This window comes from Myiozetetes cayanensis, unplaced genomic scaffold, assembly GCF_022539395.1.
Source record: "Myiozetetes cayanensis isolate MyiCay16 unplaced genomic scaffold, myiCay2020 scf1, whole genome shotgun sequence".
NCBI classification, from domain to species: Eukaryota; Metazoa; Chordata; class Aves; order Passeriformes; family Tyrannidae; genus Myiozetetes; species Myiozetetes cayanensis.
In genome coordinates, this window is record NW_026086604.1 from 41,336,850 (window position 1) to 41,358,438 (window position 21,589).

At 41.0% G+C, this 21,589-nt stretch overlaps 1 protein-coding gene across 9 annotated transcripts in view; it reads right to left on the reverse strand.

Annotated features, from left to right (window-relative positions):
- Positions 1 to 4,755: 4,755 nt before the first annotated feature.
- Positions 4,756 to 21,589, reverse strand: part of DTNA (dystrobrevin alpha) — a 234,015-nt gene continuing 217,181 nt past the window's right edge. For 7 of the 9 annotated variants that reach the window (XM_050330826.1, XM_050330818.1, XM_050330809.1 and 4 more), the window contains 5 exons: positions 19,977 to 20,066; positions 19,269 to 19,437; positions 18,411 to 18,543; positions 15,111 to 15,155; positions 4,756 to 8,302 (listed from right to left, as the gene is read on the reverse strand). In XM_050330826.1, coding sequence (XP_050186783.1) covers positions 15,138 to 15,155; positions 18,411 to 18,543; positions 19,269 to 19,437; positions 19,977 to 20,066 — 410 coding nt within the window. In that variant the 3' untranslated portion in view covers positions 4,756 to 8,302; positions 15,111 to 15,137. The remainder of the gene's footprint in view (positions 8,303 to 15,110; positions 15,156 to 18,410; positions 18,544 to 19,268; positions 19,438 to 19,976; positions 20,067 to 21,589) is intronic. The other 2 variants (XM_050330834.1, XM_050330793.1) reach the window with 2 other exon arrangements.

Genomic DNA, 21,589 nt, shown 5'->3' on the forward strand with positions numbered 1-21,589 from the left:
TTCGAGTTCTCTTCTCTTCTGCATCCTTAAAAGAGCTTGTTTATCTCCCTAGCTCATAACTCCTAGAAACAAGTTCCTGAATGTTAAATGTAGCTACCTAGGCAACAGGGCATGACGCAGAGACTCAAAACAACTCAAGCCTTGCCTTTCCCAGGTTTTTTTTTTTAATGTGCTGGCCACAGAGCTTGAGTGTGAAACCTCAGCCCAGCATTAGGCTTGGCTCATGGTTTCTGGACAAGGCCACTGGTTTTTGTGTCTCATCTGTTAGGTGACTAAAGCCACGAACATTATTTCCATCTTGGAAAAGGTTTCAGCTGCCAGGGAAAACACCCCATGGTTATTCATCACGTTTTATTAAAGGGCTGACCAGATGCAGTCCCGCTATCAGCTTGAGAGAGCTATTAGAGCAAATTTCTGTTGCTGTACCTCAGCTGTACCTAATGGCCCAGCCATGGCAGGGCTGAGCCCACTGTGTCCTCACGGCAGGAAAACCACCTGCCACTCGGCAGTGTTAGCCGAGCAATGAGATGTTTCACTCCCAGCAGTGCAAAATGTGAGGGCAATAACGAATTGCTTCCCGAGGAAAGCGGTAGCTGGCCACTGAATAGCGGCTGAACCAGTGATCTGGTTTTCATTTGGTTTTAGTCCTCCGGGTTTTCTCCTGTTGGGTTAAGTGAAGCATCCCCAGATAAACATAAAACAGTTTAATTTTTCTGCTTCCGGGCACCATCAGCCTTGGCAATCCCAACTTGCAGTCAAACCCAGTTAATTTTTCTGTTGATTATCACTTTGCCAGACAAACAATCAATACTAGAACTGTGCAGACTTTGTATAACCCCTACAAACTGAGTTTTTAATTGGTGAACAGGTGGCTGTCTGCATACATTTCTCACAATTGCGACCTTACAAAAGTGTTCTGCGTTCCTCCTTTTTGCATTTATACATGAACTCAATTAATCTGTGAGAGCTTAGATCCAAAACGTGGCAGAAAATGTGTTTCTGGTGAAGTGTCCTCCAGTAACCGTATGACTCAGAGCGAGTGATGAGAGGATTCCCTGGAAGCAGCGCTCCCTCAAGGACTAATTACCATCTGCACTAGCTTAAGTGTCAGCCTTTCAGCCGAAACAAACAGGGCTCAAGCCCCTCAGTCTGCCGGGGGCTGTGGGGGTCTCTGGGCAAACGAGCTGAGAGTTAGGATGCAGTTATAGGGAGCAAATGGAAAACTGGCTCTGGAGAGCACACAGTGCCACTTAAAAGTACTAAACCACAGCTTTTCTACTTTGTGGAGAGGACAACAGGGCTGCTTGTCAGAGCTGAGGTCTCTTGGGGGTGGGGGCAGTTTCTAAGTTTAGTTGTACCTACATAATAAATATGGTGATGAAAGGTGCTTCTTACAGAGCCTGTAATCTCTTGGTTTTTCACATGAAGGCAGATGTTAAAGAAGTGCAGAGTCTTTCTAAGCACCTGATTCCTACTGATCTCAGCAGTGCAGGAGCATAACTTCACTGGGGATTTAAAGTGACTGCCAGAAGCTTTAAGAAACAACAAAGGAAAAGGAAAAAAAAAAAAAGAGTGTAATTGGACTTGGCACTAGTGAGGGAGGGGTGCAAGAGAGAAGGTAACTCTGTGGGGCAGAGGGGTACAAATATGTTCGGTGAAACCAGGGAAGGATTTTGGATTCCAAAAGAAACCTTTTGACTTGAGAAAGGGATCCTACCCAGGAGAAACTCCAGTCTGGGCCCCATGGCAGCTTTTGTGGGAAGAGGGACAGGAGAGCAGAGACGAGAAATGCCCTTCCCAGGCGAGCAGCAGCCCCTGCTCCATGAGGCCATGCTGAACAGCTTTCGGGGAGGTTTCAGGCAAATCTCATTTCACCCTGGTGTGAGACTGAAATGCCCAGAAAAATATAAAGAGAAATGCTCGTGCAGGTGAGGAGCACCTCACATCTTGAAATTGTACTGAGGTGCCTGTGGCGGAGCAAGAAGGAGCAGGGATGCGTGCTCCGTGCTCCAGGCTGGGGTTAGGGGAGGCTTTCAGGGATCTGGCAGCTGCAGAGACCAAAGGCTGAGAAACACAGGTGCACACAGGCATATCCCCATACTGGAAACCAGTCTTTTGGCTTTTTTGGACAGGAATGTACCAAAAGGGGCCAAAACTGAACTGAGCAGTAACAAGAAAACCAGTCAAAACACGCACTTGCAGGGTGCCTCTTCTGACTGAACCTGCTGGCTGCAGGCAATGCTGGCCTCTAACAGCAATGCTGGGCTATAGCAAGCAGGCAAGAAGTGTTAACTGGGCAGCTTTCATGGTTTTACGGCTGACAATTAGCATAACAAGCAGCAAGCCCAACACATCTGCCATCTGGCCACTGCTGAGTGTTATGTAAAAAATGTAAGTCATGAGGAAATTAATTTGCTAGTGGTAAATTATGTTGTATTAAATAGCAAACTACGTTCTGCAGCATCACACACCAATGAAAAAATGCACCAGGGCCTCCTTCATTTCCTTCCAAGACACAGAAAAGCAACTACTATTTAACATCATTTATCTCTTTAATCTTTATTATCTCTAAGCTGCAATAACCATCCTATGTTAGCTTGCATGATGTGGCTGCATGGTTCCCCTGCTGATCTGTGCACAGCCCCCAGCCTTGTTTTAGGAGGTTGCTTCCCCAAAACAGCTTTTTTTAAGAAGCACCAGAATGGTGGGCCCTCAGAAAGGATTATTCCAGTCTGAGACCTGTTTCCAGGGAAATGGGAAATCAGGGAGAGCTGCAGCTTATTCTGCTGCTTTGCCCTTTACAGCCACAGGTGTGTTGGTGCAGTGCTGACAGTGTGGGACAGCCATCATAATCCACAGGCAACTCAACCGGTGGCAATCACTCAGGAGAAATCAAAGAGGAATCCTTAATATGCAGATTATCTGGGGTATTACATGGGATGATACTGAAGGGTGTGAAATTCCTCAGTGCATTTTTCTTCGTGGAACAATAGAGGAGACTTCTCTTTCTACCCCACATAACCTATTTCTGTGATAAACTCAGCTTCATATTCCTGCATTACTCTCTGACAAAGTTTCACTCAGAATTAAGGGCTGCTTGCATGGGAATACGCAGCTGCTGAACAACAGGCCTCCCAGGCGAATTTTGGAAGAGCGATCATAGAATTGTGTGCAGCTGAATGAAATTCCCAGGTGCTTTTAGAAAGTTCCAGATGCTTTTAGTCCCCTAGTTCGGTGCTGATGTAGCCAATGTACCAACTTAGACCACTAAGTGGTTTAAATTTTTTAAGTTTTAAATTTTACTGGTTTTATTTTAGTATTTTTATTTTATTTCCTCTTGCAAATGAAACAATTTATTTCTTCCCATATAAGTCTGTTTTCCTTGGGGGGAGCAGAAAGCAGCTAGAGTAACCAAGAGGGAAAGAGGAAAACAGACTTCGTAAATTAATTTTCACTGGCTCCTTTGTTCCCCAAGGGCCACAGACTTGATTGTGGGTTAGGATAAGAATACAGCAATTTGGGATTATGCATGGATAAAACAGAGCTATCCTCATGAGCTGATGATATGTCATCATACATTACAATCCTGCGGATATGAATTTTGACTGGGATTGTGGAGGCAAAGTTCAGCCGATCTGGCAAACAATTTACAGTGTAAAATGATCCTCTTTATTGAAGAACGTCACCATGTAGACAGGGGAATTAGGGCAAATAAACCCTGGTGATTTATAGGTTACCAGAGCAGTCAACACTGAAGGAGGCAGCGGACGTGGCTCTATCAGCTTCCCAAGACCCTGGGATATCTGGTAAGTAGATAGAGAATATTTTTGGTGTGCTGCTACTGCTTTCCTTCTAACAGATCTCACCCTGGTGTAACTAACTGGCCAGCTAACAATGCTGTGTGCACAGCTGTGGACCCTTTGGCTGCACTGAGCTGCCAGTGGCATCGCTCTGCCATGGCGGTGGCAGAGCTGGGAAGGGCTCCCACCACAGGCCAGCAGCACAGGCGGGCAGTGCCTCCAGACACTGCCGTGTCCTGATGAAGTACCTCCAAACACTGCATCAGGACACAGACTTGTTGCTTTAATCAGTAGCTCTTGCCTTGCAACTCCGTGCTCTTTTAGGTTAGCAACCAGCTGTAATTACCAACAATTGATACAGAAAGATATCTTCAAAGTGGAATTGGAAAAACAAAGACTTTATGTCCTTCTGCAATAAAACACATGACTGTGTGTGGTAAAGCCATTCAAATGTGCCTGTTCCAAGGTTTTGCTCCTTCTAAGGCCAGAGAAACACAGTGGGTAAGAAAAAATTACACCTCTGCAGGTACTACAGGTTCCTGAGGACCAGGGTTCCCCCTCGTAGGTCTGTACCAGGCACCTTGTCAGGCCCTGGCGTCTCTGCTTATGGTCATTTTCATTGAGGTTAAGTGGATACTGGAGCAGGTGTTTTACAAACAGGGGAACTGCATTTTCAGGATGTGAAACTGCTTAAGATACAGAAAATTAAGAAAGGAAGAAAGAAGAAACTGCTTGGGCCACTGAAAGCAGGTACTTCTCCGTATCATGCTCAAAGCACTTCCAAAGGAGGTGGAAGGAGTTATCTTGTGAAGAGGAGACAGTGTGGATGAAGCAAAGACTGCTTGCTGCATCATGGGGATGGAGCTTCCTTCCCTGCTGAAAGAAAACGCTGCTCGGGCTACATGGAATAGGACATCCAAAACCAAAATAAGCCACAAACACAATGCTCTGTAAATTCCTTTTAAAAATCTTTTTAATGAAGAAATAATTCCATTCCAAAATATAGACACACAATTAAATAGTTTAATCACTTCAAAATATAACATGTCCCCAGTAGGTTCCAACACACACACACAAAACAATACTTAACAGCAATACAAAAACCCCATACAATAGCAGTTCTGTTACAATACCAATGAATATCGTGACATCTTTAGTGTCTCTATATCTGTCTCAAGTGGTGTCAAGTACAGTAGCTTTAAAAATGTCTTACAGTTAGTAGCCTCAAGATGTAACTCCTCATACTTTTTTTTTTTTTCTTTTTTTTTGGTTCAAAGGTAAAAATGCCCTTTTGTCTTTAGGACACAGTGGAGTGCTTGTTGTTCACAGCTCCGTCTGCTGAATTGAACCAACGTGATTACAGCAACCCGAGGTTGCAATATTTACAAGGTCTATCTACAGTAATTGCCAAGAACCAATAAGGATGGGAGAAGATGACGACTGAAAGTAAAGGTGGACACACTTATGATAAATTATGATGCAACAATTTGGCTCATGCATATAAGAAAATACATATTATTTCACAACAAAGGCCACACACCTTTTTTATGCAGTTTAGTTAACATTACTACTTACAGACAACCCATTCTCCACCTTCACTTTGGACATTCAAGGACCCTATACATCTTCACATCCCTGTCTCCTGATTCCAAACCACTGGTTTTCCTCCAGTGACAGTAAAACCACCCGGAGTTTTGACTGCTGTGGTGGGCCACTGGTAGTTAAGAAAAGGGCCATGCCAGGGACCTCTTCTGTAACTGTTTTAATGACCGCAAACCACAACCAAAATAATATTCAACAAACAGACAAAAGACCAGCTGGGTGAAAATGCAGCCAGCTTAACAGTTGGAAAATGCTTAAAATAGACATTTGGAGAGCTAAGTAAGAGGTGCTTCATCTCAGAGCTCCAGGGCATAAGGGACCCAGAACTCCAGCTCTAAGGGATCACCTTGTTGACACCAGCCTAAAAGAAAGGTGCTTGATTAGTCAACTTTAGTCGTTACTCCTAGTTTAGAAGCTCTTGCAATGGATTTAGTTTACTGCATCTATTTTAAGCATAGTGATAATGAGCACGCAGACATTAAGATGATGAGAGGGATCTCTTACTCTGGGTACAGTTAAACATGACATGGGTAGAATTAATCAGCCATTGCATGTAGCTGTGTTCTAGCTTGTCTTCTTCCTGTTCAGAAAATGCTTGCCTGGAATCCTGAGCTGACAGCAATGTCTACAGGTTCACTGGAGAAGCTTAAAACATGGAGTGCTAGGCACTAGTGGAGGCTAACCCATTCCTGAGAGGAGGTTGGAGGAGGAGGCAGTGGAGGATATGGTGCCTGCCTTGCCAGGACGGCACATACCCCAGGAGCAAAGACCAGTGATTGCAAAAATGAAAAGCTTACATGAAGATATCTGGAACCCTTAGTATGCATTTGGATGTCTGAGACCAAGCCCAGATATGCAAGGAGATGTGGACAAGAGATCTGCGTACGCAATAAAACGATATGGAAGTGAAAAACGGCAGCAGCTCTTTCATACAGATACTCATTCCCTAACACATAGTGCCCAGGGAAACAGCCATGAGCCTGGAGAGTGCATGCAAACAAGTGGACTCACTGGGTCGAGCTACAATCTCAGGTAAATACGGCAGCGCACATCCACGTCACCATGAAAGCAAGGACAGACAAGCCATGTTCACCTGCTTTAGATGGGTATCTCATCACTTGCTGTAGGCAAACTGTGCTGGTGTGAAATATCTGTATGAAACACCACTGTTTTTAGGGCTGTTAGACAGTGTCACTTCAGATCAGCCAGGTACTGGAAGCCTAACGTTGTATTAGGGCAGTAAAATTACCTTGGCACAGAGGTGGTCCTGAGCTCATACACTGCGCAGCTCAGGAGGGCTGGGCAGCCAGCATGGAACATCTCCTGGTGTCCCTGGCCGCTGCTACTCCAGCTCTTGAGGGCCTGGCTCTGGTTTCTCTGCAGGGCAGTGCTATGTGCCATACGGGTGTCACCTTTATTTCCAAGCAGTGTGCTCTGGGGAGCACGTTACAGCTGATTTGTGTCAATCCCTGCTCAGGGTATCTGTAGGTTTGTAGTCACAGCAGAGCAAACACTTCTTAGCCAGCAGTCTCACTGTCTAACCCACAATGGCCAGGTCAGTCTCCTTTCTCCTGAAATGCCTTGATACTGAAAAAAATCACTAAACCAGACCAATCTCCAATTCTGTAACTGTATGGCTGTCCTTCTGAAAAAATCCACCGCTCTTCTTGTGCTTTTCACTGATCGCTATTTCTCCATCCAGCTCTGAAGGAGTTCTCACCACACATTTCCAAGAGAGCATGCAGAACATCTGGTGGCTGGCTAAGGCAGTACACATTCGGAAATCAAAAGAGAACAGTTGCAAGCGCACTTTAAGCCTGTACATTTAAAGCTGAAGGCCTCGAAAATAACATAATGAAGGGGGGCGGGGAGGAGAGGAGGGGCAGAGAGATGGAAAGAGCCGGTTTGTTGAACACATGCCTACTAAAGCTAAAACATCAATGAAACAATACCATGGAGGATTATACGTAACATCAGTCAGTTCAGGGATCTTATGGCACCTGTGGTTTATAAACAGCTTTAGCAACGAGTATTTCAAAACATAGTTCACAGTTTTAAGAAGATCTGTGCTGATTTAAAAACTAGATTCTATATCATTTGAATGTCACCTTTTGTATATGATATCTATTTGGAAAAAAAATATTTACACTAACTTCTATGGCTGATTTGTTAGATTATTTTGAAAGAAACATTCCTAAGTTACACGTTAGCCCTAAATTAGAGAAGTTTATTATTATTATTATTAATTATATTATTATAATCATTATTTTAGTACATTTTGTATAAGCCTTAATTTAAAGACTTGCAAACAAATTGCAAAAGATAGTCTGGTACTTTGTTTTTTGGGCTACTAGATATATACACTCAGGAGTATTATTATTCAGTGTTAAATGCATAATTGTCGCTTTTTATTTCATCTGTGGAAAAAAATGTACAGTATATAGTAAACCAATCTACTAAAATCTCAAAGTATTCAGAAATCAAATTTCTATCTATAAACAGTATTGTCATTGTAAACTGAACAGGTTCAATATCATGTGCAAAGGGTTCACGTGAGTTATTAATACCGCTGTCCTGTGTAACAGCAGTACGTACGTCAGTCTGTTTGCTTCACCAGTAATGAGCCATGTTACAGAAGATGTAGCTAATATAAGTTAGCTTTAAACAAAAGCCTTGTTGTCAAAAACACACATCTACAAACTACAACTCTTAGAACAAAAGTACTGTGCTACAGTCCTCAGAACTTAGTTATGTGATTTTTTTGTCAACAGACGCTGCACCTCTTGGTTCCATTCTTCTGTGAAGTTTGCAGCTGAGTTTTCTTCATCGTCTGTCCGAAAGCAGCTCTCCTCATCATCAGTTCTTACGTAGCTGTCATTGTCTGTCTGACTGCAGCTTCCCTGTTGAGAAATGTTTAAGGAAGGTTTTTAAAGAGTGCTGGTTTAAGATGCTGCACCCAAACAGGCAGAGCAAGTAAAGCCTCTGAGTGCTGCTTTATTGAGAGAGAAAAGGAGGAGCTGGTCAGTTCCTGTGGTTACCCCTTATGGAGTTAAGAAAGGCAAAAAGCCATCCTACCTAGGTGAGCCTAGGCATTTGAGCTGTAAACAGGAACTTACAGGGTATGTGGGAAGTTGGAAACTTTCCTTGCTGGGGGCAAAGAGACTGTTACCTGCTCTGCTAAGGGACCCTGGGGTAACTCAGTCTGCACTGACATAGACTTGCAGTGTTCCCATTTTCCCTTCCATTATACCCTTCTGGGTTCCCCTATGTATAGCCTGTTGGCAGCAAACTCATGGATTATTCCCCTTGAGCACAGTGTTCAGCCACCCGATTAACAGTCCCTCACCATCACCAGCATGCCCTCACATATTAATGTCTTGCCCTGGGTATGTTTTAACGCTGTCTAAAGAAACCTGTAGTTACTTAAAAGGCTGATTAATGATAGCTCATAAACAGTCCAGTCCACTGGTGCACCAGTTTCTCCTGGTGCTCCTCCATATCCTGAAGCATCAGTGAGTATCTTAAATTCCTATAGAGGAATCATCAAAATGTTAGTTGGTAATGGAAAATTCATGATAGATTACTGCTGCTCTTTCTCAGAACTATGTCAGGATCTACAGTCAGGTAATACTGCAAACTTCTGGTTTTGGTACGTTTATTGTAAGGACACTGTTTACACACTTGACTCTTCCAAAGTTAAGGAGCTCATCCCTTTTTCTCTTGAACTACCTCAGAGAGAAAACCAATCTGAATTGCATGAGATGTGATAATAACAGCGTAATACCACACCCTACTGACATGAATTCTTTTCCACTCATTTCAGGCATAAAGCTGGTCTACAAGATGGGAGATGAAATGCAAATTACTTCAGCAAAAATAGTTAAATCAAATCTGATGAATAAGAAAGGTCAGGTGCTTGCTGCTTTTCCTTCCTGACATCATTTGATTATATTAATTATTCAACCACAAAAAATTCCATCCCATTCCCTAATACCTAAGCATGCCAGATGGTATGATGATCTTAATTTAGTGTCTCCTTGTGTCAAGCAGTTACAAAAGACAGGCATTAACATTTTGTTGATAAAAGTAAAGGAAACCTGCACTGCAAGTCTAATGAGAGTTTCATAAAAAATGTCTAAGGTACATTTTAAATTATATGTTTTAAAAATCAGACATGCATCTGCACTGCTTAAGACTGCAAACTTACTTGGAAATCTTAGTAAAGGAACATTTTGTTCTTCACAATTCGGCCAAAAAATGAAAATGAAAGGCATGGAAGAGGTCAGTTCAAAGCTTCCTGAGACTGATTTTTACTGAATCAATTTCAGGGTTATGTAAATCATAGAACCATTTAAGTTGGAAAAGACCTCTGAGATCATTGAGTCCAACCATTAACCCAGGTGTTCCATGTTCACCACTAAACCCTGTCCCCAAGTGCCACATCCACCTGACTTTCAAATACCTCCAGGGATAGTGACTCAGGAACTACTTCCCTGAGCAACCTGTTTCAGTGTTTGGCAACTCTGTCAATGATAAAATTTTTCCTAATATCCAAAAATATAGGAACATCTCATATTTCTTGACAGTATCCAAGAGTAAAATAAGAGGGGCTTGTAAAACATGGGATGCATTAAGATGCATTGACAGTAATGCAAAGTATTTGGGTTTGCTTCAAATTTTCTGGATAAATTACTTCTCTTTGGTGGAGTGTGGGAAGGGTTATTCTAAATTCTCTCAAGGCTTGTCTCTATTCCACAGCCAGCACTGGGATAGAGAGATTTTCATACAAGCAATAATGAGTACTAATGAACCTCAGAGCTTCAAATTCATTGCAACATTTTAGAAGTGCCAAAATTAATTCCAAGTCGAGACTCACAGGATTTGTCATGATATAAAATTGTTTCTTGACCTTTTCTGTAACTGAATCCACAGGTTCTTTTCTGTTACTTATCATTCAGTGATTTTTCAAAAAACACCCCTATCAGTTGTGTAATTTTAGAACTGAATTCACTGAACTAAAGCTGTTCCTTCCCCGTTAACTTGGTCACAGTTCTTTTACAGCCTTTTTTACACCTACATGCTAAGAAGAGGAGGACTTAAGGAGAAAAATAAAGAGGAAAACCAAAACATAACTGAGTCAATGTAGCAGACATTTTTGAAAATTACTGTGCTGCCAGCCTCCTGTTATTTTCAAATGGAATGGTCTCGATAATTCTGCTTTTTTTGTATTTGTTCAGGAAAAAAACAAAAAAGGATGCTGAATCATTTGGTTGTGCTAGTAGAGTATGACTTCTACATATTTGAGCAGTTCACCTACAGCCTGTATCCTTCTTCTTCACTGCTGCATCACTGGCTTAGGAGGAAGAGGCTGAAGAAACTGGGCTTGGGGCAGAAATGCCGAGGGAGGATCAGTTAGCAGCTATTTGAGGGGTATTTAAAGGGATAACAAAGCAAAAATCTTGTTGGCAGTGGTGAAGTACAGGAAAAATACAGAAAAAAGACAAAGGCATTTTGGGAGGTTCAGTCTTGGACATGAGGACAAAATAAAAGCTAAGAGAAAGGTGACACTGCCCAGGGAGGTGGTGAAATTTCTATCTGTGTAAGTTTTAATCTTTGCTAGAGAAAGCCATGGCTGCCATGGTCTTGTGTTGGAGTTAGACCTGCATCAGGTGGGAGACTGGACCAAATTGCCTTCTGAAGGTCCAGTCAACCATCACACTCAACCATCACTCCTCTGTGATCTCCTGACCTCCTGGCATGAAGTCTGTGAATGTGTGAGCTGCTCTGAGTAGTAGCATTTAGGGCCCTAGAGCTGAAGAGAGGCCAGGGCACAGCTGGGAAATGTGACCTCAGGCTGTGGACACAGCAAATACGGCACCCACATGTCCATCAGCTGAGGGCTAGTAACCTGACTTGGAATCTGGGCTGATCCTGTGTCCCATCTTTCCCAAACAGTAAATGGTGAAGTCTGCACTGCAAAGGACTGAAAATATCAACAGCCAGTGAACTGCATGCTAGATTTAAAATCTTTCCTTCCCAGAAAAAAACATGGATGCAGGGCACTTGTGTCTTCACAGCACTTCACACAATTCTTCTGTGCCCTTTGGCTTAGCCAACACCAAGCCCTTCTCACAGTGGCACACTGGGTGGACTGGACAGACCACACCATCTCTCTACCAGCAGAGATACTCCTCATCTCTGCTGGTAAACATGGAAACAGAGTTTGGGAAAAAAAAAAAAAAAGCAAGAGATGAGAAAAATATGGAAGGGTTACTCAGTAAGATTTCTGTCTTGGAAAAACAGTCAAGTTGAATATATAGTATTTTTTTAAGAATGCATTCATATAAAAAAAAAATTAAGAGGATTTGTGGGTTTTGTGCTTGCAAAAAATTCCACCTGTTTCGATACAAACCATTGAGGCAGTTCTGCAGTGGAAAATGTCACCCACAGCCAACCAAAGCCCCAGATCCCACAAAAGTTTACATTATAAGGTTTGAGTCAGTGAGAGGGTTTGGAGTGGGAATGGATCTGAGTCTTAAACTGAAATTATTACATGTTTTGATCCAGAGAGGGAAAATCACTGTTAAAAAACTGAGAACAAAACCTCTAATAAAGACTTCTCCCTGTATTCCCTCTCAATGGATGCTTTAGGTCTGATTTGTATTAGCTTTTCACACCTTCTCTTCTACTAATGCATATAAATGAATTAGGCATGACCAACTCAAATGTGTGCCAGTATTAAGAAAGAATAGTTTTAGAAAATCTAGGAAATTGTAGGTCTTGTGGGAACATGTCCACTGCACAAGTCGACAGCAATTAATTGAAAATGACAACTTTTTAGCCAGTTTCTGAAATGGAGGTTTTCTGCTCCCATTGGCTATCCTTGGCAATAAAACAACTGCTATCAAGGGGATAGAGGCAAAACAACATCAAAGCTGCAGGTTCACCTGATGTTAAGATCTGACTAGTGCCTGCTGAAAACAAGCTCAAATTCACTTTGTTCCTTTACTAAAAATAAAACAAGTACATTTAACATAAAAAGCAAACTGAAAACACGATTAAATTATGTTTTCTATATTACTGGAATCACTTGCTGTCTTGGGAATTTGTTATACTAGATGTTATTTCAAAATCAATTCCAGAAAACTGTACGTTAGCACTTTTAAAAATGCAAATATAGTGCAAAAAGCGCTAATCAAATGACACCAACCCCAGATGAATGAAATGAGGAAATGAACAAAACTCTGTGGCTGGCCATATCACTCATAGGCAGTTACAATAAACTGATCTCATTTCCCCCATCTTTTTTTTTTTTTTTTTTTAAACACAAATGTAATACTGCTGTGAAATAAGAAAGTCTGTTGGCTTTCTACCTCATATGGCCATCTGGGGTCATATGGACTGTATTTGTAACATTATTGGCTGAATTATAGCTTAGAAGTAAAACTCTTCATGCAGTTTCTAAGCCTCAAGCAGGAACCCCATGTAAACAGTAAAAGCACTTTAGGTACCATGACTGGTATGAACTATTTTGAAATTACTTTTCCAATGCCATGAAATGTAAGTACCAAATAAAACACACAAGATATGACAGACTTCCATATTCACTAGAGAGTGAATCTTGAGAAGATTAAGGCACACTACATGTAGATGTATTTATCATAATGTACCATAACACAGTTTGTTCGTGTGGATGTAGGTGAAGTGCCAAATCCACCAGATTTGGATGTTAATTTCTGTACAGTTGGGCTTTTACAGCTGGTGGGAATACTACAGTCTTTGCTACTTGTTAAAGGGCTTCCCTGGGAGCCCAAAAGAATTTCACTATGAAACTCTTCTTTCTTTTTGACAGGGTTTCAAAATGCTTCAAAAAGCATCCAGGAGATGAGATAGAAGTCTCAGATCTCTGCTAATTTGAGACAGGATACATATTTTCAAGAAAGCCAGGCTGTACAGCAGTATGTGTTTCCTCACATCACTATGTTAACATTGCTTCCTAACCAAAAACAAAACCTTAAATGGAATTGCCTGAGTTTCATAATTCTAATGAAAAGGATTTTTTTCAAGTTATTATTGCAAACTGTAATTAAATTCGGTTATATATAACATTTCCACTATATACCTTTATATGCACACATTGTTGTTGAAAGATCTATTTTCTTTTTCCTGTGACCTCATCTACAACTGACAACTGCAACATAACAGAATAAAAAAACTTACTTTGCTGGCTGTCAGAGTTTAGGAAACTCTACACGGCTCATGTTTTTAACAAGGCTACTGAGAAAATGAATGTAACCTGAGGGGCAAAGTAGGAGAATTTTTATGAGCAGTTATTTGGTGTTTATAGTACTCTGGGTACTTAGCAGTTTATTTGCTTTTCACATCCATTTATTCTAATTTAGCTTCGAGAGACACTGCTTTGGAAGTACCTACTAGAAGCTACTTTTACAAGGATCACACTTTAACAGCCAAATTTTACTGTCAGTAGAAGCTGCAAACCCCTTGAATCAGGGTCAAGTTTTACCATCAAAATTGTCTTATAAATAAGGAGGTCTAGCATAAAACATGGCATACGAAATGTAACAAATATGAGTTCCTGCTAGAGTTGGCACAGGCTAGTTCACTGGTTTTGATTATTGGAGCAGGGGATTATCTGAACATGACCCTGGCTCCCAAGTTGTAGTGTCCATTTGATCACTGACCTCAGTTCGCCATTAGTTCTGGCTTTGAGGAAGAGGCTCAGTTTGCAGACCAGACTCAGACTCCTATTCTGACTTCTCCTCCCTTTCTGGCCCCAATACCCCATGGTTCAGTGTCTCAGTAGGATGGACAGCATTGTCTCACTGCCATCTCCACAGCAGGGCACTCTCCTAGGAAGTCAGCAATGCAGAGCCCACAGCTTCAGATGAGGCAAAAAGGAAATGTGTGGCCTCCCATTTCCTGGGCAAGTGTTCAGAGTAACAGGCTACTTCATAAAAATAGACGTTGTCTGTCTTCCTGAAGAAAAACACAATTGCTGAACTTGGCATTAATCTCAGTGCTGCAACTGCGAGGTTGGCATGTGTAAGGAACATGACCTGAATACAGGACAGCAGGGAATTTATGGATCTTCTTACCATGTCTGAATTGCCAGACTCTAGCTAGTAGCTGAGTGCCTTGCACTTTGGATTGGGGTATTTTAAACTTCCACAACACATCTGAAGACACCTCTGTGGTGTCTAAGCATCTGGTGGATTGTTTTTTTATTAATATTTGCCTAACTTCTGTTTCACACACTAGAGTAGATGTTCTGATCTCACCAGAAATTATTTACTTCAGTTATCCTAGCATTGACTAAAGCATTGAAAGGAATTAAACTCAGGTCTCCTGAAATGTAATCTGATTCCTTATCTTCTGGATAAGGTGTCTCTGTACTGGCTAATATATTTTTTGTCATCCTCAAGGATGAAAAGCCCAGGTTCTCACTCTGATGGTCAACAAAGGAAAAAGATAAGAAGGGTGGTAGCTTAATGGGAATCCTCAGGACTAGGAGCACATTTCAGTAAATTAGAACTGCTTTAGAGAGATTCCTAGGCGTCCCAACACAGATTAAAAGAAGAAAGAAACAGCATCCTCACATACATTCAGACAGCTCAAGGTGCATGGCAACTGAAACACACATTATGAGGATTAATTCCAAACAGTCTTCTAAATTATAACAATACTTACTTGAGAGGAGAGAGAAGGATATTGCACTCAACTTTGCAAACTGACCTGTAGATAACAAAGGATAGAAAACAAGAAGATGACAAATTAAGCCCGTGAGCAGCCAGGTAGTGTATTATTCTGAAGAAAGCCATGCACAAGCCTAGAAATAAAGGGAGCAATTAGGGACCCAGAAAATAAAACCAGTGAAAACTGTCTTACATAACACACCCAGTAAAAGACTGTAACAAGAACACAACTGGAAGCAGATGTGGGAGGATAAGCACTGTTAGCATTTACACTTGTGCATTAATATGTGTTTGTTTTTTGTTTTTTTTTTCTGATATGGACACTTGTTATTTATAACATGCTTCAAAAAAAAAAAAAAAAAAAAGAAAAGAAAGAAGCCTCCTTTGAGGTTCCCTGTCCCTCATTTCCCCGTGTATCTTGGTTTTTTTGCTCATACTTTGATATTAATTTAGAGTTTAGCATGAAAATCTTGCTTGGAAACAAGGTGACATGAAATAACAAGAGTGGGTTTGGACCAAGCATTTTCCATGCTACACGAAATCTACATGTTTCTCTAAATGTTTTTACACAAAGTGAGACATTTAATAACATAAAAAAGGTTACCAGATTGTTACTGAAGTTACCATTCTGTAACCTTAGTATGGGTTCCTCCCGCAGTTTTCAGCTGACAATTGCATTATGATAGCTACAGCTTCCAGTTTTTTTTCACAATCCAGATGAATGCAGTGTACATGTGAGTACCAGACAGTAAAATAGCTTGTAATAAATTCCAGTGGTTTGATGCAAATGAGAATAGTTGACCTGGCCACTGTTCAACAGGATACCCTAAACAGAAATTTCCCAATTTTCCTTTGTTTTTGCAACTAGGAAGTTGTGTCTTTATAGAATACTCAGTGGTATTAGTAGAAAAAGGAATAGAATAGCAAAACACCACAAATAAACAGCAAATTGCAGAAAACAAACCACTGCCAAAGCACATATCCCAGGATCAATACATGACACTGTCAAACCAACTCCTAATCATCTTAGTAGTCCCTACTCACTTATTACCTTTTCTTGCTTCCTTTAGACCCGTTCTGTAATTGAAATGGCATCAGCCATAGTGGGAAGGACTTCTCATGCTTTGGGTCTGTGGTTATCAACTAAAAATAGATTCCACTTACAAGTCACTACTGTCAAATCATTGCCTGATAGGAGCTGACAATCTCACAGACAGTAAAGCAGATGATGAAATTTCTTTTGGAAAAATGCTGCTAAACAGAACTTGTCTAAAATGAGAACTTTCTGTTCCTTCACTAAATATATTTTTGAAATAAATAAAAAAAGCCTTTTTTTTTTTTTTCTCCTCATTGTTCCCCTGTTGGAAACAAATAATGTAACACAGTGGGGAATAAACTTCACCTGGGCGTAGCCTTGGTTGACCTAAATTCAGAAGGAGTTTTATTCTGACATTGATAAGGAGAAGATTTCCTCTCCTTCTTCTGGGAATGTTGGTGGAGGATAGCAGAAAAGCTCTGTTTTGACTGAAGCAAGAGTAACACCCAGTGGCATTGATTGACATATATAACTTCTACTGCCCTTATTTGCAGTGCACATGCATACTGACATTTATGCATGTACAAAATCCCCTTGTAACTTGTGAAACTCATGGAACAGTGTTGCCAACAGTATTGCACTTCCACACTGTAACTGAAATACAGACAAACTGGTCTATTATTCTTCTTGAAGAAAATGGTTTTTTGACCAGCAAGAATAACATTTATTATTTGATGCCTGACAGCTCTGACTATTGAGGCACCCCTTCTTTATAACTGACAATTGCTTTTCTTTTTATCGGCAGTACCTGCTCATCCTGTTCAGAAGTTTAAAGGCTGTGATTTTTGCCACTTCCTATCTTGGATAAAAAATTCTGACAACCCCCCATGTCACCCGCTGTTGCCTTTGTAGATAGTCTGTAACAATTCTGCTCCTTCTCTTGTGTCCTTAAAGACCTTTGCAATGAAATGACTTTTAGCAAGCTATCATGGGCATGTAGCAGGTCTGCATAAACAAGAACAAGAAGAAGATGCTCACATCAACCTCAAGACTACCTGCAATTTTGATAAGACTCAATGAACTTCTACAAGACTAACACATCCTAGCAGCTTTACAGAAATGAAGACCAAGAGAGCAGCCAATCTTCATTCCATCACAAGCCTGTCAGTCCCAGATTATTGTCTCCAAAGTGACTGGCACTGGACACTAGATGAAAAGTACCAGAAAAAAAGGCTAGATTTTGTTAGCCCCCAGAAATCAGCAGCTTAAAGAATTCCTGCCCATAAAGTGATTTTGAATCTCATTTGCATATGTCTGATCTCTCAGAACCTGCCTAATCTGTTTTTTTTAGCCCATTTAATCTTTTGTTCTATGTTCTGTAGGGCTGAGGTCCAAATTCAAACTGATCACCACGTGGGAAAAGAGTTATTTCTGCTCGGTTCAGCTCTGCTCCCAAATAACTGAACTAGGTTTGCCCTCCTACTGACACTACTACCAACTTTATAAAAAGTAATGCATTTTATATTCAGATGATGCAACTCAGAATAACTTAAAGCCTGGCAGTAATCCATTACATCCAGAAGAAGTGGAGATCAAGATGCAGACATGGATATCTACAAAATTCCAGCTCTCCCTGGCATATCTGCTTTACTCAGACTCTTTAACAAATGCCCTTTGAGAACTTCCTCAGGGAGGTGCTTAAAAAGAAATCCCCAGGCTTCTCTGTACCAGATGCTTGTTGAATACTTGGTCCCCTGGGATAAAATTCGTTTCAGACCCTTTTCTGTACTTCCAAATTCTGACAATGACAACAACACACAGACTGCACTTTAGCTTCAGTTCACACTGGAGAAACATTATGAATTGTTTTTGCTACTGGAGAAAAAAATATCTGAAAATAGCAAGACAACTTGACACTAACAGCCAGCATCTGTGGTAGGGGGAATTAAGTCTGAGTGACTTGGTGGGCACGGGCAGAGAACAAGTTCAGAGGCAATTCTGTCCCACCTTGGTACCCTGCTAAGCTTATGGACTACCTTTGTGTGCCTCAGGCAGTGTGGTCTTCCTGGATATGCACAAAAGATAGATGCATGCGTGTCTGTTGAAGAGTGGCAGCAGTTTTTGGGATGTAGCTGCTCTATTAACTGAGAAGAAATCACAATCCAGAGCCCAGGACTGGTTAGATGGCACTGGGCGTCTATGGTGCACTGTTGTCTCTCACTTATGGAGAAATGTGGGCAGTTGGTGTCCTTTTCCCACCTGGTATGCCTCATCCTGCAGCTTCTGCTTCAGGTACTCCTCCATTTTCAGTTCGTTCTCCAGCTGGCGGACAGAGTCATTCTCATAATTTTCATCATCTGCTCTGACATAGGGGTCTCCATCTTCTGTAACCCTAAAGACAATTATTAATAAATAGCCTCCTGAGATGAATAACATTCAGAGTCAATAAAACTTCCCTTTATTGTACACTACGAGGAGTGTGGGATACTTTTAGTCCAACCACATGCTCCATTGGCTAGTATTTTCCTGGCAGTGGAAAACACTTCTGATATTTCCCCTCTCCCGGGGTTTGGCACTGATGAAGTATACCAAAGGGCATATTCTGCTGAAGGCATTTTCCCTAAGGAAATGAGTAACAAAAGTTCTGAATAACTTGATACAAAGAGGTTGAACTAAAAATAACTAGAAAGATGCCTACTGTCTCTGAAAGGAAGATTCAGGTTCTGAAAATAAATCTGTTTGTTGATCAATTGAGTTGGTCAATGAAAAGCATTCTGTCTTTTCCATTTATAAACTTTTTTTCCCCAGTGAGCTCCAATAGGCCCCTCAGTCTGGATAAGGAGGGAATAGGACTGCAGAGAGTATTAGGGAGAACATCTGCCCAACAGCCTCCATGCTGCCTGAGTGTACCAGGCTGGATGTGAAACAGCTCACTCCTGAGGGAATTCCAAATTCCAGCCTTTACAAACCTCACTACTATCTAACCATGAAGCAGTCCTCACTTGGATTTATGCTTTTTCTTTTTTTGTAATCAAATAGTTGAGGGAAAATACTGCATGCTGCACACTGTTTTCAGAAGAAAAATAACGTGATTAAGAAGGTTGAGCAGGTACCCACATGTCACTACGGATGGAGCCAGTGGCAGCAGCGCTGTGGATGTACCCTGGCTTCCGGGCATGGATCTGCGCGAGGAAAGCCTTTTCAGACGTCGGGGATGGAACCAGGTCATCAAAATGAGTCCGTCCAAATTCAGAATCCACGTTGCTTTCTGTCTCGCTGCCCACTTCTGTGAAGCAAAAATTTCCATTTAACTTTCACAAAAGTTTAGTATTCTTGCCTATTTCTGTAAGCATTTTTCTGCCTTTCCAACTGAGAATGCCACCTCCACAGTGAATAACAGCATGTTATTCTACAGCTATTGGCAAAACACCACTCTTCTTGTGGTGGGACCCAATATTGAAGCTTTTGCTTATCTCAGTTATTAAGTAGGATATTTTAATGAGAATACTACAGACGATATTTTACAATAGGTCCTGTATGTTCTATACTGAATGATTTTTATAAAGAGTGAAATCCCACTCCGTATGGAATAACAAACAAACTTAAAGTTTTCACTATATCCTGCTGCACCTCTACATCCATGGTTTTGGGAACTGCTGTTTTCCTGAAGCTGTTACAGAGGAATTTCTTTTCTAAAAGCATAACAAGCTTTAAAGGTACATCACATTGCTTTTTTGTTGCTTTGTCTCTTCCTGCCTCCCATTTTTTTCAGAAATATGTGAAATGTCAGTGTGATGACTATCCACCCTCGCCAACCTCACTCACCAGAATTTAGTTCTTTGACCAAAGAAGACATGGTGTTGGTGATTGAATCTGCTGCTACCAGCAGATCATTTCTTAAGTTTCGTCTTGCACCTGAAGCAAGAGACGGACAAAGCACAGTGTTACGATTATTCACATGACATATGTTTTCCTCTTGAAGGCAGTTTTAACCTCGTTGAAAGCTGTCATTGTGATAATTCAGGGTATCAAAGCCCTTACGAAGGACACGTGCAGCAGAGTTCTCTGCAGAATGGCCTCATTTACTTATGCTGTATGCAAAAGCAGAAGCCTACCCTCACGCTTCATTTAATCACAATGCCAGATAGCTGGAGATTATTCATTGCCATCAAGCTTGCATTTGTGTGGTGACACCAGCAGACCAGGCCTGGAAGATTAAATCCAGTGTGAACTCATTTACAGTGCCTGTGGGGGAGGAGGGAAGAAATGAAGCGTTTTCTGTAAGTTCCCACAGCTCTGTTTAATGACACTATTATTGCCAGGTATTTGCCGGATAATTATGGCAAATGTTGAAGAAACACACTTGACCTCACCAAGACTATGTGGATATGTGGATTCCTCTTCTCCACTCCCTCTCAGTCTCTCCTGTAACTCAAGGACTTTCTTGTATATTCTATAATTTACTGTTTCTCTTTCCACCCCCACCCCTTTTTTTTTTTTTTTTTTTTTTAATAAAGGAAGTGCTATTGCCTCTCTAAACAGCCCCAGGCTGCCTTTAAACTCTTTCTAATAAATGCATCTAGAAGTGCTTCCCTGCTGAACCTGGCAATATTCCCTTAACCATCAACCATGAAAGATTCTTGTGAGCTGCATGAAATACTCCTTCCTTAGGAGGGGTCTGTGGGTAATGCATGCTCAACTCCCCCAAATCCCAGACATAGATACCATTGTAGCTGAATAATCAATATATCCCACAGAACCTCTAGTCTTCCAAACAGAATTATTTACAAGAGTTGGCAGGATTTGGCTGCTGTAAATTTTTTAAAACTGCTTGAATGCAAAACAATACATTTTTAAAAGTTCCTCAAATCCTAAGGAGGTGGGTTTTTTTAATATATCCATTAACAAATGATTACTGGAATGTAAATTATAGTAGTTAGTTTCTCTTTGATAAACACACAGCCAGCCACTTCCTCTCTAAAGTCTTCTCACTTTTGTAACTCTGAACTATTGCAAACACTATGAAAGAAACAGAAACAATGAAGAGAAGATGTCCTTTAACTGTAGTTTGTCTGCATTATGTATATACAGGCAGATCTCTGTTGGTGCAGTAGAGAATGGAGCCATAAAATCTCAGCCCAACCCCCCTCACAAAGTCGTATGTCAAGATGTGACAGAATGGCTGGTTTCAAGTTCTTGGGGTTTGACCTTCCCTTCTAGAGAATACAGTAAATACCGACACAAAGATACATATTTATCAAACGCAGCAGCTTTAAAATGTGATCACATAACTTTTTATATTGCTCGTTAACTTGACCAGAACACATTTATACACTTAAAATGCATTTGCCTGAGGCAGCCTTAGTATTGTTTATGGATATTTTATTGTGTCCACTAAATTATTTCTATTACTCTTAACTCTGGAAGAAACTGTCCCA